The following is a 21,969-nucleotide window of genomic DNA, read 5'->3' on the forward strand; positions in this document are numbered from 1 at the left end:
GGGCTCTGTGACTGTCAAGCGTAGACAATGTGGAGCTCAGTACCTGTATTTGTTGTTCTGGGGGGATCAGTAATAAAGAAACTGCAATTTCAATGGCTGCATTTCAGTCAGCAGATTCAGCAAAAGAGTCAATTAAATTGAGTTTACATTTAAATTAACAAGTAATGCAGACCAACAGGAACAGCTCTATAAAGAAAAACAGCTGGTGCTGAGAAACCAATGGCCATACTACATGTGTTTGTGGGGGGTTCTTATCACTACTTCTGACATAGTCCAGTGATCTGAAAGTAGCTGAGGCACAGTAATTATCCTCCCAAAGCCTCTTTTCAGTTTAGTTTCATCTGAAACAAATCAGGTCTGAGATCAAGCAGTCGTGATCATCTGAGAGCACTCTCGAATTGAGCTAGAAGACAGCTCCACCTTTAAGATAGCACCAAGAGACCACCACTCCTCTGGTACAGTGAATCTTCATGGAAGAAAACTATCAGCTTTCATACTAAGCATCATGAAGTCCCCCCTCTCACATGGGGACTGTGTTCTTTTTTGTGAAGAAATATAGATAATAAAAGAGGGGAGAAAATTAAAAATCAGAAAAATACCTGCCATGTGGATTCTTACACATCTAATGTAGAATAATTTAATGTAAGAGCACTCCTTCAACACAATTGTGACCAGAATCATGGATCTGTAAAGAGTGACCCATAAAACTTGTGGAAATTTATCATTTGAGACTTATTTGTGTAGCTTAGATAGCTCAATTAGAAATGCCCCAAAATAACAAACACATATCAACTGCCAAAGGGAAACTGTCAAAGCCTCTTTACATCACAAAACACACTAGAAACTATAGTCTGGAAAGCAATTTCTTGAGCTGTGCATTTTTGCTGTAACCCCAGCATGTGATGGGGTATAATTGTTGACCCACAAGGGCAGATATCTGATCAGGTCATTGACTCATTGTTTACTTCCTTGTTTAACAATTATCAAATACAAGGATCAATTAATTCTGAGGGTGAGAAGTAGAAACCTCTGAGCAGAGTAGCCTAATCTGCAGATAACAGTGATGGTCTTTCCTGTCTTGTTCTTCGTGCTGGTGAGCCCTGCATTTGGCAGTGATGCAGTCCAGCCTCCAAAGAAGGAGCTACACATTAACTGAACTCACAGCCTCACTGCACAAGGGCATCCTCTGAGGATACTGGTTAAGAGATCTTAATATAAGCCTTCCTCTTCCCAAGGGAGTGCTCATACTACCAGAGCCTCCCTTTGCAGATATATTTTAAGGAGAGCAAAGGTCCAGTTCACTGTTGCCAGCAAAGGCAGTTTAAGAGAGGCCAGCATCTCCCTCTTTACCCAAAGGTTACAGCACTCTGAGCTGTATAGATTCAGCTGTTTGCGTGGGCATGCTTCAAACTTGTTCAGTGAAACAGTCTACTGCAAATGCAAAAACACCCTCTGTTGGGGTTTCTATCCTTTTTTTTTATTTATTTTCTTTTTTTTTTTTTGGGAGGAAGAGGGAAAAGCTGAAACAGAGGAGTGGGAGTCTGACTTTTTCCATCAGACTATTACACAAAAGCCATATTCTGAAACATATGAGTAAATAAAAATCTTTGAGGGTGGGAGGGATGTAGAGATGAAATGGGGCTAGTGGGGAGAAACAAGGCAAGCAGCTGGGACTGGAACCTCAAACTGGCTCCACTTCTGTAGTATTCATAATGGGGAACTGCACATGAAGCCCATATTTACTTCAGCATCTTTAATCAGAAAAGAACTCCAGACACACTTGCTAAAGGTCTGAAACACCCAAAATGAAGCTTCAAGTCAGTCACTCAAGCCTCAAAGAGAAGCAGCAATTCCTGTGGCTCCCAGTGCCCATGCCCTGCTCACTAGTTCTGCCTGTCTCTGGGTGCAGCCCCCGCGTCTCAGCTGGCACAGCCTGGCCTGGGAGACTGTGTTTGTCTGCTCCTCTGAGACCTGAGTCACGCTGCTGCAGCCAGGCACTGAATTTTGGGCTATGCCAATTCTGAAGCTGGAGATGTGCAAAAAAGACAGCCCCCTAAACTTGCCTACAATTGCCATAATTGGACCCCCCTCACTTATTTAATTTTATTTTGCTTGTACCATGGCTAAGGAAGATGAGAACAAGGAATAGCAAGAGGAAGTGTTAGAAAATGCTGTATTTGCTGCTCATTTTTTCCACTTTCCATCAGCTCCACTGAGGCCCCTCTCAGTCACTGCTTTTTGGGAAAGATGCCATCCTGTACAGAATTTTCCTCCTGGTGGGAACAGTTTTGGGTGGATTAGAGAAGTACTGCTGGGCAAAGCACATCTTTTTGATTAAAAATTTGTAAGGTATGTTCCCACCACTTAGCAGAACTTGTTTTACATCTCAGCATTTCAGCCTGAGTTCAACCTGTGCTGTTTAAGAGGATTTTGTTTGAATGAGATATGTAAGTCAAGAGTCTTGAGTTCCATTCTGTTTTCTATTCTGACTTTGATGTGTGCCTTTGGGCAACGCATTTACTCTCTCTGTGTCAGGTTCCCCCATCTGCAAATTAGAGATTTCCATAATTATCTTAATAATCCGTAAAGTACATTGAGAGTTTTGAATAAGCAGTGCAATATATAAAGTTTAATACTGTCCTTAAAAGCCAAAGCAACCCTTATGTTACTTCTGCAAAAATGCTGCATCTGATGTTTGAAAAATATAACTGCCAAGTAGATGTTAGTGCAGTAAATGTTCAGCACATGTTTGCTTCTACTGACGCACACTATTAGAAAAATTGCTTGAGACAAATTGAGATATTATAGAACAACCCTATTACGAAGCTAGACCACAAAAAAGCTTTTTTTAATTTAAACTAGATCATCAATAGAATAAGGAAGAGATGGATGAGAATGAGAAAGTTGGTTGTAATTACTTCTCTGAAGATCTGGAACATTATCTGACAGGATTTTAATTCTTGAGTCTCTATCAAAAGACTGGCAGTACTCCAAAGTCTTCAAGACATTTTGGTCCTTAAGGGCAGCAGGATAACTTTGAGTAAAAGGCCTTTACTTGCTATTACTTGCTAGCCTTGTGCTAGTCTGCTTTCAACTACTTTGCCTAGAGTAAATTCACGTTTCACAAGAGAAACACAACTTTATGTCCAAAAAAATGAATTACTATATACAATTATCACAAATATACTTCAAATGGAGAAAGATACTAAGATGTAAGTAAAGTACCTCAAATAGGTAGAGCTTTAAACTCAGACAAGGTGGGTGACTGAACATGTGAAAATCTTGAGGAAGCAAGCTCTCCAGAAGAGAGGAACTATGGGTAAGTAATTTTATTGCCAAAATCATTGCTTCAGAGAGTGTAAAAGTTCAGAGATGCTCCCAAAATCCAAAACTTCAAATAAACAAAGTAACAACAAAAACCTGAGCAAAAAAAAAATAAACTAACAAAAACCCCCAAACAAACAGAAACCCCACACAATCAAGCAAAACAAACTAAGAGAAAAACCAAAAATCAAGGCCAAACACAAAAAGTAGCTCTGAAGTTACTGTCGACAACAGCAAAGTTAAGTGATGAAGATATACACCAAAATTAAAAGTTGCTTTCTGAATGTTTTAGCCTAAACTGCTGAAAGAAAAAATTAAGGAAAATGTGAAAATAAAACTCCATAATAGTGGAGGTTTGGACTCCCTACTTCAGGTAATATATTCTTTGACAGAGTAACCTTCGTAGCTGAATTCAAATAACAACTACCTAATATTTCAGCAGGCAGTACAAGTCACCTAACCTTGACTAAACAAGCATTAAAGTGCTTTAATTTGCCACCTGCTTTGCTAGTTATACCAATACAAAATATCATTGAAAGTAACCTGCCTGATAACTAAAAGCAGCTATCAAATATTAAAAAAAGGACACATGCGAAAACTTCCAAACAACTCAGTGGAGTAATTTCCAAAACTTTATCTCTTTCAAACCAAACTAAGCATCTTAAGTTCCTCAATGAGACCACATAAGCTTGAAAAATCTACCAGGAAAGTCTGTTTTTAGTTTTTTACTTCTCTTGTTCACCTTTCATTCCCTTAACTGATACAAAGACCAATCCAAAAGCCTGTCTTGCATCAGACGTTTAATACCAGAATGGAAAGTAATTTGCAGTTCTTATCTTCTACCTTGAGTCAAGACAGTGGCACACAACAGTTATTACATAGGACATAAAGCTGTGATTTGTGATCTGTTCAAATTGCTTTCCATTTCCAGAATTGTATTGTGTCACTAGCAGCAGCCCTTACTAGATCCAGGATGCCAGGTAGTCCCAACCCTTTTTACAGGAGGAAACCCAAAGAAACAATCAAGGGCAATGCTGTCAGGTAACCTGCAAACCTTCTGTATCCTCAGCATGGTCCTCCTTTTCATGGTAAAGTGATAGAGCTCACAAGGAATCAAATCATTTTCATCTCCTACATCCAGTGCTCACCCTCTCCTCAAATGGGAAAAGCTTTGTGATCTTTAACCATGGAAAGAAAATTACTCACAGAACACCTGCAGAGTCAAACAGACTGAGTACCTTGGCAAGAATTCTTCACTTCATTAATTCCAATGTGCAAAGTAACAACTTTACTGGACAGAATTATTGACCAAGTATTACTTGTGGCATTTGTAAATACCCCAGCAGAGTTCAACCCTCTATCTGTTTTCTCTTGATCACTTTCTCTAAAAGCTATCGGATTCCCCAAAATATCCACACAAGCTCAAGAAGGTAAAGGGAAAGTAGGGAAAATCTCTGCTAACTTGGGCAACATAGGGACCACAAGAAATACATCAATTAACTTCATCCTTACCTGATGGAAGAGGGAGGGGGAGCGGGAGAAAAAAAGGAAAAAGAAAAAAGGCAACTAAGATCAGAATCTTGGCAGACAATAATACCTTGATGCCAAAGCAGTGTTTTACCCCCAAAATCTATTAATGAACACAACCCAGCTTCTACATGCAACAAGATACACAAAATAATGCAGTATCTCGTTATTTTGGTCAGACCAATAATCCAACTGTATTGTGTTGTGTAAGATTTAAGAACCACCAAATTTTTGATCATACTGCTAGAAATCATGCCTACTTTGTTATCAAAAGTGTATTTTCAGGGCAAAGTGCTACAAGAAGTTGTTCTTAGACAAAGTTATGAACAGATCATTTTATAAACTCTTAATTGCTGACATCATGAATGCTGGCTGTCATGACAGTCACTGGCATTTTTGCCAGTTTCTCAGAGCCTTTACCATTTTATTTTCAAATTCATCCTGCTACCAAAGTAAAAGAAACGCAATTTCTTTTTTATTAAAATAATTTATGTAATTACTTAAGGAATATTTAACAAAACCAATCTTTTTATAGATCTATTGACCTGAATTTTCTGAATGCCCATATTTTCTTGAAGAAACTCACTCTTCTGAAAAATTTATACATTTCAAGCACTGCATGTGTATTAGGATTAGAGACTGAATTTAGTCCTTCAATCTAATGTTACAGTTTTACCATACAGCTTTTCCTTCAGCAAAAAAACATGAAGGGTAAAGTGTTAACCCCATTAAAAATCAAGGCAAAGCTTCCATGGACTGTAATGAGACTGGGATTTCACCCAAGGTGTTAAACTGTGGTTTGGGAAAGCGAATAAAAGTACATCCATTATTGTAACAAGTACTTACCTGCTAGCCAGACTGAGCAACTCATGTCTATCGGCTACTGCGGATTTCTTTTCCAGTTCCCACAACATCACATTGATCAGGTATGAATTCTTAATTACGATAGGTACTTCTTCAAACATGTTTTCATATGCAATATTTGCTTTCTTCAAGCTGTGAAAAACGTTATGGAATATTTACTAATATAAACAGTAACTCTCTTATTCTCTTTGTTGAACTGTTCCTCCAACAAACAACAATTTTGTAAAAATTCCTGATTTTCATAGTTCCACAATTAAACAAGAGTCAAATTTTGTTAAGAAAGCATTTGCATGGCTAAAACCTCACATTTACAAAGACTAGGAAAAGCTGCTCTAGGAAAAACTCTCAGAAGACAAGCAGCTGCCTTGCTTGTTAATAGAATACCTACATGAAAAAGCCTTCAGCAAGAGACTGTACTGACAGGATTAACTCTGCCCCTTCCAAAATATTTTACTGATTTTCCTGCCACCAGTGTTTCTTAAACAGAACTGAACAGCTAGCTACCACATGAAGCTAAAATATCTTTAAATATCACAACTACTACAATTAAAAACGGTTTTCCCAACTGCTGAATAATTAAAATTTTTACTGACCAAAAAAATTACATCCACAAAATATTGTAAGTTTTGAAATAATTAAATTCTGTGGTGAATATTAAAACATAAATTTTCAGTGTGCATTTTTTACAATATACATACAAAAAACTATTGCTATTGCTTTATAATAAAGTATATAAAGTAGACAGTAATACCTTTCATAAAATCTGCATATAAAAGCATGATTTAGATGCTTCTAAGGAAATACAGCCTTAACTTCTTTATATTCATCCTGCATTTTGGAACAAAAACTTTTTTCTTTTTGCCTCCACCCCCCCCTTTTTTTTTTTGACTGATCAGATTTGTTTGTTTATCATTGGAGTTTTAGAATACATTTTTCCTCAAGGAAGGGATTTTAACAAGTGTTTGTTGATTTTGCCATTGAACACCAAGCACTTGGAGGCAAAGGATGCTAAGGGCCTACATCTGTAACAAGTAGCTAATCTTTTGAAACGGAGTAATTATCCTACTTTACTCCAGAAGATGGTGTCCCCATGGGAGAGTTAATTTGGAACAAATTAACACTAGGACAGCTATTCCAGAATACCTGTTCTATTTTAATTCTCGGGGGGGGGGGGGGGGGGGGGGGGGGGGGGAAGAGGGAAGAGCTTAAAGACAGATCAGCTATTTCCCTCTCTCCATCTCTTTTTTTATTCTTTTCTGGGCTCTGTTCCCATGTACAGCTATCTTCCCCATGGTCCTTATAGCATGCCCTCTGATTAGCCCTAAACCCAGTTCAGGTTCTCCCACTTATGGAAACGCCCAGCCAGCCTTTCACACCTTCTCAGCCCACTGTGCCACTGCACCACTACCCCTGCCCATACATGTCCATTTTCCCCAGTACACACTGTTACATGAGATTTTAAAATGCAGCATCCCATAATCCCAGGTACTGTCCTGCATCCCAGTAACTCCCAGCAAATCCTATGAGAAAACATTCTTTGAAGTTACTTACGCTTCTGGAGAGAAGTCTTTTTCCTTGCAAACTTCCATCAGTTTGGGAGTCAGCCTATATGCTTTCAGTGACAAAGACCCTTGGGCAGTCTTAATAGGATCTATTATTAAAAATAGAGGGGAGCCTATTATCACCAAACCCAGACTGCCCTTCTCTTTTTAAGTATCTGAATGACATAAATGGGAGGACAATTACTAAGCAGTCCTAGTGAAAAAAATTAAGACAACAAACACAGAAAAGACATTATAGCAGAGGCAGTCCTATTGCACTGCTATGTAAAATACAACCAACAATATACAGTGATGGCAATTAGTAAACTCAACTTGGAGAACTTGGGGGGAATCCTGATCCACTCTACTCATATTATTTCCCCATTAAAGGTCCAATTCACATTTCCTTTTTTGTATGAATTATCCACAGAATTTACGTAAGAGTGACCTCATTTAAATAGAGATTCTTCCTTCCAGACATTCTGCAGAAAATTAAAATATTCATTAAACAACATTTTATATTAAAAAATGTAATTTTAAAGTAGCAATAAGCTAACTCAGCTGCCATGCTGCTTTGTGCATGACAATGTAACTGGTGTACACAAAGATTCCTTTTGCCTTGACATACTCTGCTGAATTTAGGGTGAAATTTTCTAAACAAACTGTTACATTCCTTGGACAAAGAAGCTTAACACTTGCAGCATGATAACAGCTGAAGCATGCCAACACCAGAATAAAAGCTGTGTTAACATTCATGTTGTCTGAAACTTAACACAGTAAAACTTTTAGCAATCGGTGATAAAATGAAAACCAAAATAGACTGAAACAAGTGGAAAATTCATCAAGGTCTGATGATGCAATGTTTCCAGCCAATATAAGTATACTTTAACAACTTGTTCTTTACTGTAATCCAATTGTTAACATACTGAAACAATTTTGGGGCAGCTCATAAGATTGATCGTATTCATTAGTATTTTTTCTGACAGATACTCAGGACGTTACATTTACTTCTCAGCTGGAAACTATATGCAAGTCTGCCAGATATGGCAAACTGTGAGTGTTTGGGGAGGGGGAGGCTATAAAGCTGTTAAATTGCCTACGGTTCTGATACAGCACAGAACATCTGGTCTGGAGAGCTTGAGGAAACACCATTAAATAGGCAGAAAGAAAAAAATCTTTGTGCTAAGAAACAGTCCAGGTTTTGTATGCTTCTGTCAGAGGTATTAAAAAAACTTGGCAATTCGTGTGATGATTGGTCAGTCACGTACCGAGCCAGACACGCTAGCAAGCGGGGTTTGTTAGACATCTGGTCAGGTTCCACCAGCCCCTTCCACGAGGGAGGGGAGATGAAGGAATAAAAATGAAGCAGCTACTCCAGCATTCCAAAACGTACACATCAGGGCTCTGATAGCAAGAAAAATAAACAGAAAGAAGGAAACCCTGTCTAGACTTAGCTGCTGCTGAGGCTGCCGTAGACACAGGGTTGGTATTTACTCGAAAAGGCCTGCCAGGCTACTCTTACAGGCAAAAGACAGAATACAAAAATAGTAGTAATAATATTAAGAGGGGAAAAGAGTAATAAAGGAAACCTCATACTAACCGTAAATGAGAACTACAGACTCCTCAATTGCATGCTGGTAACTGAACTGGGAGTCCAGGAGGGCACGGGTGACAAAAGAGCCATAGTATGTGGACTGGTACCAGCCAACGTGAAGATGATCAATGTTTACGTGGCGCAGGCTTCGCATCATTTCCATCTGGTATTGAACTGGATTAAATAAAAAATATGTTCAACAGTGTACACAATCAGTACTATTTAAAGGGAAAGCTTAATATTAAATGAGTAAATTGCATTTTATTTTTATTTTTGCAACTGCCTAGAAATTTGTTTACTGACTGGACTATCTTGATTAAAATCCAGAGTTTCCTTAGAGAATGAGAATAAGACCAGCTGGAGTAAGCAGAATTTTTTTCAGCTGCAATTAATTGCTAAAGTGATCAACAAACTGTTACACATCATTTACAGTGCGTGTTACCTTCCTCATTCATGAAAAAAAAAATCTGATACTGGGTTTCATTAAGCAGTAATGTTTTACCATTTAGTAACAAAGACTTTTTGTGATTAAAGTTACAGTACTGTCTGGAATTAGGTAACTTTTGGAATCAAAAGGAGAACTATTTAATGAATATATGAAATAGATTATAAACTGTGTCTTTTTCACAACATAAAACTACATTTTCAGAGCTTGGAGAATCAGCTATAGCTGTTAGATAGTTTTGACTGCATTTATTTCCAATTTTCAACACTGTTTCTTCATTTTAGGCATATATAAATGCAAAGGATGCATGCATGCACGTATTATTATTTATAATACACATTTATCTAAATACTGCAAGTTACTTTAAACAGTTGAGAACATATTTTCTGTAAGGCTAAATTTTTACACCAACAGCTGTTAAGTTTCACTGTATCAACATAAAAATTCTATTTGTATTAAATGCTTCATTCAAACAGATCACCTTCATGAAACAGAGTTCTATTCAGGAATATGTAACATAATCCTATCAAAAAGAACAACACACTGTATCATTAACCAGACCTTTTAAAAAGACAGCCTGCTGCTTAAATTTAAGGAAAGAGGTATCAGTGTGGTTATCAGATGAAACAACAATTGGAGCCAACTCATAGGAAATCAAATGCAATAAAAAATACACAATTTTTAAGATTTGTCTGCAGCTGCAAAAATTACAAAGTAACATAAAGATCTTGCATTTCTGTTAAATTTTTTCAAGGCTTCTCCTTGTACAGATGCAAATATGATATTCATTACAAAAGAAAGAAACAAAAATTAATTAGCTGCAGAATGTGTCACATTTTCAGACCCCACTTCATATCCTTTCAAAAGGGGGAAAAAAAAATCCACACATATTATTTAAAGATACGAGGAGACATTCTTCAAGACTGGACAAATATTTTTCCAACTTATCACTCACCCTTGCAGCACAAACTACACTCTGCAGTCTTCTGGCCCTTCTCATTAAATTGCTATATCTGACCGACTGTATTTTTGAAGTAACCTATGTACACTAACAGAAAACCTTGCAGACTTCTATCAGTATATGCTAGTGATTGCATTCTATACCATAGTATCTTAACAGAAATTACTTGGAATTTGTGTTTCATCCAGGGCACCATGATAATGCAGCATCCTGAAACTAATACAGCAAAACCTCCCAGGCTTTGTTCTGAAATGCCCTAACACAGCCAGTAAAGGAGAGGCCTGCTCCACGTGCCTGTCTCTAAACCAAGGCGAATCTGGAGGTGCCTCTACACTCTTCAGGGCAGCCTGCACAATTGATCAAGCAGCTATTTCCAAGTCAGAATGAAAATCTTCCCCCCTGCCAGACCTAAGCAATTCACTGTACTACTTCCAGAAACAGAGGCCAGGCTGAAGTTCCTTACCCAGAGCTCAATGCATTTGCAGCTCAGTGTTTGGCTCAAAAGCAGAGATCTAGTTCTAAGTTCAAAGAGGTTCAGTCCCTAAACTTTAAAAGTTTCTGTGGAATTTTTTGGAGGTGAAGATGGTAAGTTTCTTAGTTTTATAATTAAAACAAAAACACAAACCTCCTCCAAAACAAACTAAAAAGACTCCTGCTGTAACCATGATTTTGAATTGAAAAAGTATATGGTCCAGTTATTAAATACAGCTAGCATAAACTCTTTCGGTTAAAATAAACATTTCAAAGGTGTATCTGTGTGGAAAGCAAGAATGACTTGTTTTTCACATGGCTTGCTACAACATGATAACAAATGAAATTACAGTTAGATACTTCGTAGCCAAATGAAGTCATAAAGAAGAAAAACTAGAAAGGATTTTCAAAAGCAGCTGAAATGGATAAAAGATTTTGTGATAATTAAATGAAATTTAATGAAAAGTGGACTTTTAGATAGCTGAGCTAGACTGCTGCTTGCAGTGGCAATTCTCTTGTAATGGTAGACACTCTCAAAGTAGAGGTGGTCATATAATGAAGGGGAAAAGATACTTAAACATAGATTCCTATGAAATCATGCGGCTGATATATCCAGAAAGATTTCCCTCTTGAGAAGTGTAATATTCAAGAGCAGGAAAACATCCAGATCTTTTACAAACTTGAATAAAGTCATATCATGCTCTCAAAAGTGCTCTTCTGAGAGCTAACTGGTAACCAGGTTCCAGGACAAGTCCTTTTCTTAAACACATTACACCCAGAAACATGTAAGAGATGTAACATGATGTAAGAGATACTGTCCAGAAAAAAAAGGACTCACTGAAAACCATCCAGATTTCATGACAGCAATTCGTCCTCTCAGGACTGTTACCAGTTAGATGATAATGAAGGCAATAGTGGAAAAAATGTCAAAGAACCAATAAAGCATCAATAGCTAACATCCTTGCCTTGGGAAAACAACTGCAGAAATTAAAACATGATGCAGTCCCCACCAGGGAGAAATGGAAACTCTTTTAACCAAACATATATATTTTATAACATGTATTAGTAGCTAGATAGCTCCAACAAGCTGCCAACTTGCACAAATGGGTAACAGCCCCCAAGCTGCTTTTGTTGATACCGTTACCACTGTTTCTTTACATCGTTTGCCCAATCTACAGAACATCATATTTCTATCTAAAGACAGGGCAAAACCTCCCTCTCTCCTTCCATTTATTACTCAATCTGCTAATATTTGGGACAGTTGTGCACTTTTTCTAATGAATTCAGTGTTTCGTGTCACAGTCCCTCCCAAGCCACTCTGCAAAGCTGACACTGAGTAAACTGCTTAGTCTAAAGAGTGCCCAGAACTGAGGTGAGCAAAGCAAAGGGCAGGGGAACAGCCAGACCAGGATGCTGCCTCCTTCTCCCTCACATTTAGACAGTGTACCTACAATTTAAAACAAGCTATTTGTTCTGGGATATCCTTAGGATGAAAGCCAACAGCTTGCACTTCCCAGCCCTGCTGCTTGCACAGAGAACTTGCAGTTTCTCTCTCCTGAGTACCTTTCTGAGGTAGATTTTTTTCAACAAAAGATTCTCTCTTTTGCTAATATTAAAATGTTGATTTTTGTTAGTTTGCAAACAAATTGGGGGGGGGGGGGGGAGAGGAATTAAGGAAGCTAGAAAGCATTATAATAATTTGTCTAAATAAAGTGCAAAACTATATAATATGGGTGACTTATTTGAAAATCACTGACTTGTATGAATTTTTATTACCAAAATGTCTTGACTGAAAAATCTTGACAGTAAACTCTACTACAGTAATAAATACTGTAAAATATATTTTTTAAATACTATAGTAACATAAAGACATTTTCCTTTTCTAGGAAGTACTGCCAATATGAGAAGCTTTATCTGGGCCTTAACATATAGGACATAAATACCCTACCTTACCAACAAAAAACAAAACAAAAAACACAACAACAACAAGACAAAAAAATCCCAAGAACAACAAAAACAAAAATGCCAAATCAAATATAAATCAAAAAACAAACAACAAAAACCACACAAATTAACAAAATCAAAACCCAAATAACAAACAAACAACCCAACAGAAACCACAAAAATTAAAAATACATAATATATCAGATACAAGACCAAGAATTGAACCCTGATGTAATGGCCCATTCAACACAGGGACAATTCAGCCATGTTTTCTACACCTTAAAATATCAGGTCAATAATTTCACTACTTGAAAACTTACTTTGAGAACAGGTGAAATCAGCTGAAGTACTGAAAAACAGATCCATCATTATTCTAAAATGCAAATAAATCTAAAACCCTGGAGGTTCAAAAACAACTGGCAAATGATGCAAGTTTACTTATTACTAAATTGTTTCTTTACCAAGAAAAATTCAGTAGAATTCACCTCTCATGGGATCACATGTTGCTGAAATTCAGTCCTTAAACAGTCATTATTACCATCAGAGGAGATGCATTTCAGCCTGGCCACATTCAGACTATCAGTAAATATTGGGACATGTGAAACCTTGATCAATGGTGGCCTGGAGACAATATATTTGATGGTGCCTCTCTTACTCAAGGCCTTAATTTCCAAAAGATAATTTATGTTGATAAACCTTAATAAACTTGATTTTAAGAGCAGCAATCTACATGCCTCCTTTTTAAAAAGCCGTGCCCCATCGAAGTGGAAGGACTTAGTACCAGTGTTAGGTGCCACAGACTGGTTTTCTGCTGCCCCTCATCCAGCTTGCTGTAGTGGACCCTGTACAAAAGAGGTAACAACCAACTCCAAGCTATCAACCACTAACACATGCACAGCCTTTGGTCTGCCCTTCACAACTAAGTGTCTCAACCCGTGGTTCCCACATTTGTCCTTTAACTCTGCTCAAACAGCAGAAATTTCATGTGCCTTCAGGAGGGCAGGTGACTGGTTCAAGACCAAGGGGGACCTTTCATCCCTCACCTTCTACAACCTCCTCATTCTCGAGGATAATTAATCTGAGGATAAAAATTGTTTCCTCAAAGAATGCTGAGCACCCAAAAGACAGATGAACTAAAACTACCTAAAATTTACTCATGATTACACATGCTATCCAAGGGCATAGAAGTTCTGTCAGAATAGACAGCAACCAGTTTCTGTGCTAACACTTTCTTGAATTTAACTAGCAACAAGAACATGGCAAATTTTGGTTAATCTGGTCAAAATATACTGAAAAGCAGCCACAATATTCCTTTTATGGCACCGCTACTAATGTGGATAGTATTTTTAATGCAATAATTTATCTGTTTTGAAGTGCTACCATGTGGTAGCATGCATACTGAACAAGTGCTATACACTTCACAGCACAAAAAATTTGGGTTTTTCTATACATATTAACTTTGCCAAACCACATGTATGGTTCAGACAGTATCTTCAATTACTAAACCAAGTTAGCAGATGCTAGTTCAAGGAACCAACATATGTATTTGAAAAGAAGAAAAATTGATTTATTTAATTTAATTTAGCACAGAGAATTATGGAGACAACAGATTAATTCATTTCCCTCCACACACACAATCTCAATTAATTGTATAAAAAACTATGAATCACAATAACTGCATCTATTGATAACTATTCCTATTGTGAAGATACAAATAAAAGGAATACCACAACCAACTTGTTATGGTTAAAAAAAATACAACTAAAAAGAATGAGAAAAGAGAAACAAGAATTAATTCCAGCAAAGGCAGTATTTCATCTGAAATAGCCTTTAGATACTGTTGAAATATATTTCTCTGTCCAAAGCATGCACCACACATGCATACAAATATTTACGTATTTTTATCTATACCCAGCCACCTCACACATACACACTTCTCCCAAGACAAATGCACAAGCTCAGTAACTAAACAATTCTCCTATTCATGGAGGGAAAAAAAAATAAAAGTAAATATTGCCTTCCTCAATAATATTAATTTCCTCCTCTGAAATATCAAGTCAGTGTTACAAAACAGTGCTCTATTTTATGCACTTTTGCTATACTGGGCTGAAAGCACCTGACCTCCTCTAAACTTGGAAGCTAAGCAGAGGGTCTGTAGGTAGCTGGATGGGAAAAAAAATCACGTGAAAATAGGCAAAAGTCCAAGAGTCATAGTCATAAGAGCATAAAACAAAAAGCAAGTCAAAAGACTTAATTCAACCCAATTTTAATTGCTAAATTAAAGAATGAAAAAAAGGGTAGAACATATCTGGCCCAATTTCTTTTTAAGGAATTTTGTGTTCTAATGAGTTAGTAACTGTGGTAGAAAAACTAAACATACACAAATCTTCCATTTTCTGCATAGGCTATGAGATTAATTGACTAAAAATCTTTAGGAGTTCCCTCCATCTATGCCACCAACACTACCACTCTAGTAAGAGCAAGCCCAACCTCTTTCGAGTTAATGCTTATTACAGTAACTGAGGCTTTGCTAGTACCTTCATGTTTTTCTCAAACAAACAAGGTCCTTGCTTTTATGAGAAAGAATGAGAGAAACAGAAGAGGAAAGACTCTTAAGTAACACGCACACTCAGTAAACTCATGCATTTTTAACCTTGATCACAACTCAATGTTAGTTTTATGACAGCACTGTGTGATATTAATTGAGCTCTATGGAAAAAAGTACAGGACACCCAGAGGAGGTATCACGACCAGTAGGTGAACAGTGAAAAATAACAGAATGTAATAAAAATAAAAAACAACATTTGGAGTGCTTCTGTCGGGAGATACTTACCCAAGTGTCAGCATGTATCTCCAGACTGTTATTTATTTATTATTGTTATTATTTATTTTATTTATTTAGTTTAGCCAGCAGTTGTCAAGAGCAGTCCCCACCAGAGCTGATGACCACAGCCCTGGTATTAGGGACAGGGATAACTGTCCTGGGACACAGGACACCCCAGCACACTCAGCAGCGACTGCCCATGACTACCTTGCTACTTTACAGAGGTGGTTCCAAGCCATGGGCAAGAACAAGGACACAGCTTCTGACAAATCAGGGCAAGGCAGGAAAGGGCAGCTCTGTCACTGCTGGGAATAAAGGATGAGGAGGAGTTTTGAGAGCAAATAAGTAAAACAAGCGAACAGGGAGCACAGGGACGTGCGTGACAGGACAACGGGAAAGTAGCAAATGGAAGCACACCACTTCCTGCACATGTGCTGGCACTTGCCCAGGGTTTTCTGACAGCGAGCTTGGGGCTTTGGTCTAAGCACACAACCACTAAATTAGGAAGCAATCAAAGTCATCAACCTATTACAGCATTTTATTAACACACGAGCACACACTCAGATAAACCTTAGGACAAGCTAAATCTCACTGACCACACAATTCTCCACACAACTCCAGATAACAGAAACTTGCTCTGTTTTTAGATAAATACATCCAAGCCTCAAGATGGCTCTAAATAAGATGGGTAGGATTGCCAAGGTAACTTGCAAAATTGTATTCTAATGTATGCAACATTATTCCAAAGGATAAAAGCATTATAACACTATCTTTCAGAAATATTAAAAACACTGAGTTTTCAAAAGGCATTTTTAATTCAGAAATCCACTTTAAACTATCATCTTGAAATTAAAGTTAAGATCAAGCAATATAATTCAACTATTTTGTTGGCAATGATTATTAAGAAGAAATGGTCAAAAGAAAAAGCAGCATATTTGAAGGCTTTCTGCCATATCTCTGGAGTATTTTTTCACAATTATCTAGAAAGATCCATCTTCACAGAATCTTACAAACACTCGCCAATTAATTCTCCATCTCCTCCTATATGGAAGGTAAATATTGTTCTTGTCTAAGCATTTGGCTTACTATGCTACTATTTCTACATCAATTGAAGACAAATTTGATATGAGATTGGAATCTTTATCAAGAGAAAGTTTTAGCCTACATTGTCATGACAGCAGTAAATGGTACTACTAAAAATAGTATCTGTGCGACCTAAATCTTACTTTCCTTGTAAGCAAGCAAGTAGATGATATCTTATTTCCTAATAAACATCACATGCCTAATGAAAGCATCAACTATTTTCTATTAGGAGTGTATTCACATGAACTTCAGCACCCTGAAATCTTTACTTACACCAATTTTGTCCAAAACAATTCTGTGTTACAGTAACCCCATCTAACAAAACACATTCTTTAAAAAAGAACTGGCTTTTTAAAGTTCCCTAAGATATCCTTAACTTCAGGCAACAGCCATTGATTATTTCTTGTTTACTTTAGTGAGGCTACATTAACAGGTAAAAGCTCTTTCTTTACAAAATATCAACATATTCTTTACAGAATATCTATCTACCTTAATGCTACAAAGCAATTAAGCACACAATAACACAAGGATGTGTGGTGGAACTAATTCCTTTCCTACATAAATGTCAATCAGATTAATGTATTTTTTATGAAATTTTATATTATATAAATACTCAGAGAGGTTACTCAATTACCTGGAAAAATTTGGAAATATTTAAAGATTAATGAATTACACAGTCACATTTACTTTCTTAACACAGATTTTCATATTCAACAATTTGAAAGCAGAACAGGAACAGACTGAAATGGAAACTCAAAAATCCCTGCATTTTGAAAACCAGAAATTTCATACAGCATGCATCACAAGAAAGACAGTCTCATTTTCTTAATAATTTTTCAGTAAGTGAAGAAAATTTATGACTTCACATAAAGGGTTTGGGGTTTTTTTTAATTCCTCATCTCCCCCAGAAACACAGAAAAAAACCCCCATTTTTCTTCTTTGTAAAGCTTCAAAGTTTGGGATTTTCTACCAATCGTTGTTTGCATTGCTGAAATTCAAAGGGCAAGTGGGAAGTGGAGGGACATCTGCCACAGCTTATTTAAAGTCAAAACACCCATCCTGTTTTACAAGATACAATGAAGCAAGTGGTTTTCTGATGCCTTGGTATTAAATATCCACAAGCCTGTTTTCAAGAATTTCTCACACTGCTCCTGAATTTCAAGGTCACAAAACACAGTCTGAACACTGAAGCACACACAGGCCCCATACAGCAATTTCCCTGAATTGTCTTTATGGCAATTCATCGATATTGCTTATTTCTTCAGTTGAAAGTTACACCAGCTATTCTTCTGTGACCTCCATCAGCCCATCATGTAGGGATAACACGACTAAACATTTAGCAGAGAGAATCGGTGAAGTTCTAATTTTTGGCAAAACAGAAGAACATGGAAGCCACCCCCATAAACTCATCATTTGAATCAAAATTACACAAATATTTTATTAAAAAATAAGAAGATGACTATCTTCAGCATTGCCCTTACTGCTTCTTCCACTGGGGGCCTACTGTGCAGGGCAAGACCTGCCCATGCACCAGAAGGCCTGATGCAGTCAGCATCTACTGCTCCTTTCAGGAAGGCTGAAGGACTCTACACAACCCCCAAAATTCCCACTAGTTTTACAAAGTCTACCACTTTTGTCTAGCCCAGGTGCTGTTTCTTGCTGAGCAAACAGCTATGAAATGCCCATATTAACTTGTTTCTTTTCAGCAAGAATAGCACTTAGCTATCACCCCTCCTTTAACACAGCAACTAGGAGCCTTGTCTAATACCTAGATGAACACAATGTCACAAGAACGTTTCAGCTCTCCTCTTCCAACACTCTTAGAACTCCACTTACATGTCCAAGTAACACATCTCATTGAGCAGTCCAGGACACAAAGAGAGACTGAGACATCCCATCTGACCAGCTGAAACCTCTAACCAAGGGCAGCCTCACACGGATCTCTGCTCTAGGATCATCTACAAGTGCTTCTCATGGCTGTCAGCCAGGTCTTCAAGCCATGAGAAACACAACTTTAATTCACGCAAGGTCACACGAGTCAGTCAGAATTCAAGCTAAGCCCTATCCAACCAACAGATGAAGTGTCTTTTCAACTACAAGATCCAGTGTCAGACTTTGCCAAGCACTGACTTACAGATAAAATGAGTCAAGTCCCATTACTTTCAATCCCTGCCACAACAGAAATCTTTGCCCTTCTTTAGCCTGCAGGTAGATCAGAGTGACAGGTTCCCTTCTGGTTTAGTTCTGGAGTTAATGATTGCCACTACACAGCAGACACACATACTCAACGCAACTTATTAGCACTAGGAAACTCTTCAAATGAGAGGGAAAACACAGCTTATAATATCCAAACTCTAACACAAAAAATTCTTTAACATTCAGGCTTACAGAAGAGTAAATAAATAACCCCTCCACCTAAAGATTTCTCTAGATGGAGTGAAAGGTTTGTATTGTACATGTGGAGGCCAAGGATCCATACAGAGATGATGCCTAATGGGAGCCAGAACTGAGTATATCAAACAACTCCATTTTTTGAGGGGCACACTTTACACTAGGATTTTATTGTAGTATGATGCCTACCAAGATCTGTTTGCAATTCTCTTCATAATAGTTTTAAGTTTGTGAAATAATATGAAGGAAACGGACTTTAGTTGGGTTCAAAAGTAGAAGACACTGACCAACATTTTCTACAGAGCTCGAGGAAAAATATTTCATTTCAGAGGAAGACCAGGACCAGCAGTTCAAATCTTGTGAAAGCATTTGCCCCAAAGACTCCTAAATTACTGCAATTAGATCACAAGATATTTTCAGCTTTTTTACTAAGTCTTCCCTGCCAACCAACAGTCACAGCAGTTATTTTGGAAGCTGTTGGCTGCACCAAGAAACAACGGATTAAATAAATTCTGATAGAGACAGCCCTTTCCTGCATGTGAAAATCAGCCTCCTTTGCTCCCTAAATATTATGTATAATATTACGTGCATTTCAACATAACAGGTGATAGCATTAGCAGGGTATTGGAGATGCAAGAAGCTATATGGTGGCCATGTACATATGCTAGCAGGCAGCAAGAGCTTGCAGTGAGACATGACACTGACCAGAAATTCAGCATCCAGAACAGATAGCATCTAAATTTTCAACACATCTCATCCCATACAGCTAAGCAACGATGTTATAAAAAAGCCAATGTTATGCTTTATTAAGTGAAACCTTTCTTTTATGCCAATTCCAAAACAGAAATATTAAAAAACATCACTAATACATCACTGTACTGTTTCCTTACATGACTGCTACCACAGCAGCTATCGATTAATTAGTGTGCACAACATTTAATTAGTAAAAGAGTATTCAAGTACTTAAGGTTTTAAAAGCATACGGTTTCAGGCATAACAGCACAGAGTTTTAAATAACTCCAATATGATGCTTTAACACAGGGTTAGGAACTCAGAACACAGATGCCATGGAAAGCCAGCAGGTACAGCTTTGAAAGGCTCAGTGGCAGCTACCGCACCACTTTAACATAAAAACCATAAAAGTTCGGGTGACACACACACCAGATCTTGTTTTAACACACAGAGATCTACTGCAGTACCTAAACAACAATGGTTCAGTTTTCAGAGGCTTTCTACACTGATGTAAAAAAGTAAAACCTGGTACACCTGCATGGTGTTTCAACTGGTCAAGACAGATCCAGACTAACTGTGCATTAACTGTATTAACATTCTCCAAATCCCCAGACTCTTTTTATACCAGACCTCCAACTTTGTCTTGGATAACCTTCATAGATGGCTACTCCATGTCCCAATTTCTTCCCAAGGAAATCACATGGATCATCATCACTTACTGTCTCCTTTATTTTCAGTCATGTGTGTGTATATATGTACACATACACACATACTGATGTGAAGGGGGTGGAAGAAGACAGATAGAGAAAGAACACATACATACACACGTGTAAATATTACACATTTGTAAATATGCATTTAACCATGAATCAAGGTATATTTCCATGGTAAATGTTAATGCACATGACCATGCTTTTATACACATAGAAGAAGTGAGGTAAAGCCAACAACAAAATAAGACACTACTGCAGTAAGGAACTACAACACTGCACAGCATCTACTGAATGGCATCACCATTGGTATTATTCAGTGGAGTTTCTAAAGCCTAAGGTGCACTAGTAATGCCTGCATCAGTATCAGTTCTTCAATGTGTCCTCAAAAAAACAGTGAATTCAGGCCAGATTCAGAAAGTCTATTCCATAGCCCAGCAAGAGGAATAATAAAAGAGGAGTGGTTAGATACTTGACATATCTGACAGTCATGCCTTCACAGGAGCACCCTTTGACAGATAACAACTTGAGATTGTGCACTATGTTCAAATATAAAGATACCTAATAATTTAAACAAAACTAAAATCCATAACAGTTTAAGAATGTTTAATTTAGAAAATAAAGCTCATGGCTTCTAGATCGAGCTACACAAGACAGAGTCAGAATGAATTCCTCTTCTTTCTAAAGCTTGTAACATCATATGGCAGGATCTTGCAAGCCAAAGCTAATATTTCAGCAATATAGCACTTGCAACTTTTATACCTAAGTGTGGCTTGTTCTTTTAAAATAGCCAAGAACTGAACTCACACCCTGTTTGAACAGGCAGAGAAAGTGCTCTGTGCCAAGAAGGAAGTTATAAACTTAAAGAAGGTTTTTTACATGGGAAACAAGTTTGGAAGAAGAGGGGCAGATTCACTGCAATCAATTCTTTAATGAATAAGAGAAAAAGCACAGTACATCAGAGCTGGAGGCAGTAGGCTGCAGTTCCACTGCTTGCTCACCTGAAGGACTCCCTGATGGGGGCTGGACAAGTCAATTCTTTCCACTCCTGGTTGTTCTCTGAAGACTATAAATCCTTGGGACAGCACTCACCATTTATTCTGAACAAAGCCTCAAAGCACAACAGTTTAATTTGAGGAAGAGATGAATCATCAAATCATTTGGTGGTACCTATTTTTCACCGACTGCAAAAATGCCTTTGTAACAATATAATATTTACAAACTCAAATTATAGTTGGAGGGGGGAAAAGAAGAATACAGCAAGATTAATACTATCCAAATAGACTTCAGAAAGAAGCCACAAAGATGATGAGCTATGCAGGGCTGTGATCAGTAGCATAAAGTCCATCCAGATAGCGGTCCCTACTTGTGTGCCCAAGGGATCAATACTGGGTCCAATACTCTTGTCATTTTCATCAATGACCTGGATGATGGACAGAGTGCACCCTCAGCTAGTTTGCCATGATAAAAACTAAAAGGAGGTTTGTGCTGACTTCAGAGTGACTTAAACAGGCTTGAAAACAGTTCAGCAAAGGCAAATGCACTATCACAGAATCAC

General features: G+C 37.6%; 1 protein-coding gene across 1 annotated transcript in view; it reads right to left on the reverse strand.

The window, feature by feature from the left end:
- The window catches only part of EIF3H (eukaryotic translation initiation factor 3 subunit H), an 85,219-nt gene that overhangs the window by 8,031 nt on the left and 55,219 nt on the right, over window positions 1-21,969 (reverse strand). Inside the window, exons 3-5 of the mRNA XM_062503563.1 lie at window positions 8,857-9,024; window positions 7,267-7,366; window positions 5,698-5,847 (exon numbers count right to left, since the gene is read on the reverse strand). Coding sequence (XP_062359547.1) covers window positions 5,698-5,847; window positions 7,267-7,366; window positions 8,857-9,024 — 418 coding nt within the window. The remainder of the gene's footprint in view (window positions 1-5,697; window positions 5,848-7,266; window positions 7,367-8,856; window positions 9,025-21,969) is intronic.

This window comes from Cinclus cinclus, chromosome 1, assembly GCF_963662255.1.
Source record: "Cinclus cinclus chromosome 1, bCinCin1.1, whole genome shotgun sequence".
NCBI lineage: Eukaryota > Metazoa > Chordata > Aves > Passeriformes > Cinclidae > Cinclus > Cinclus cinclus.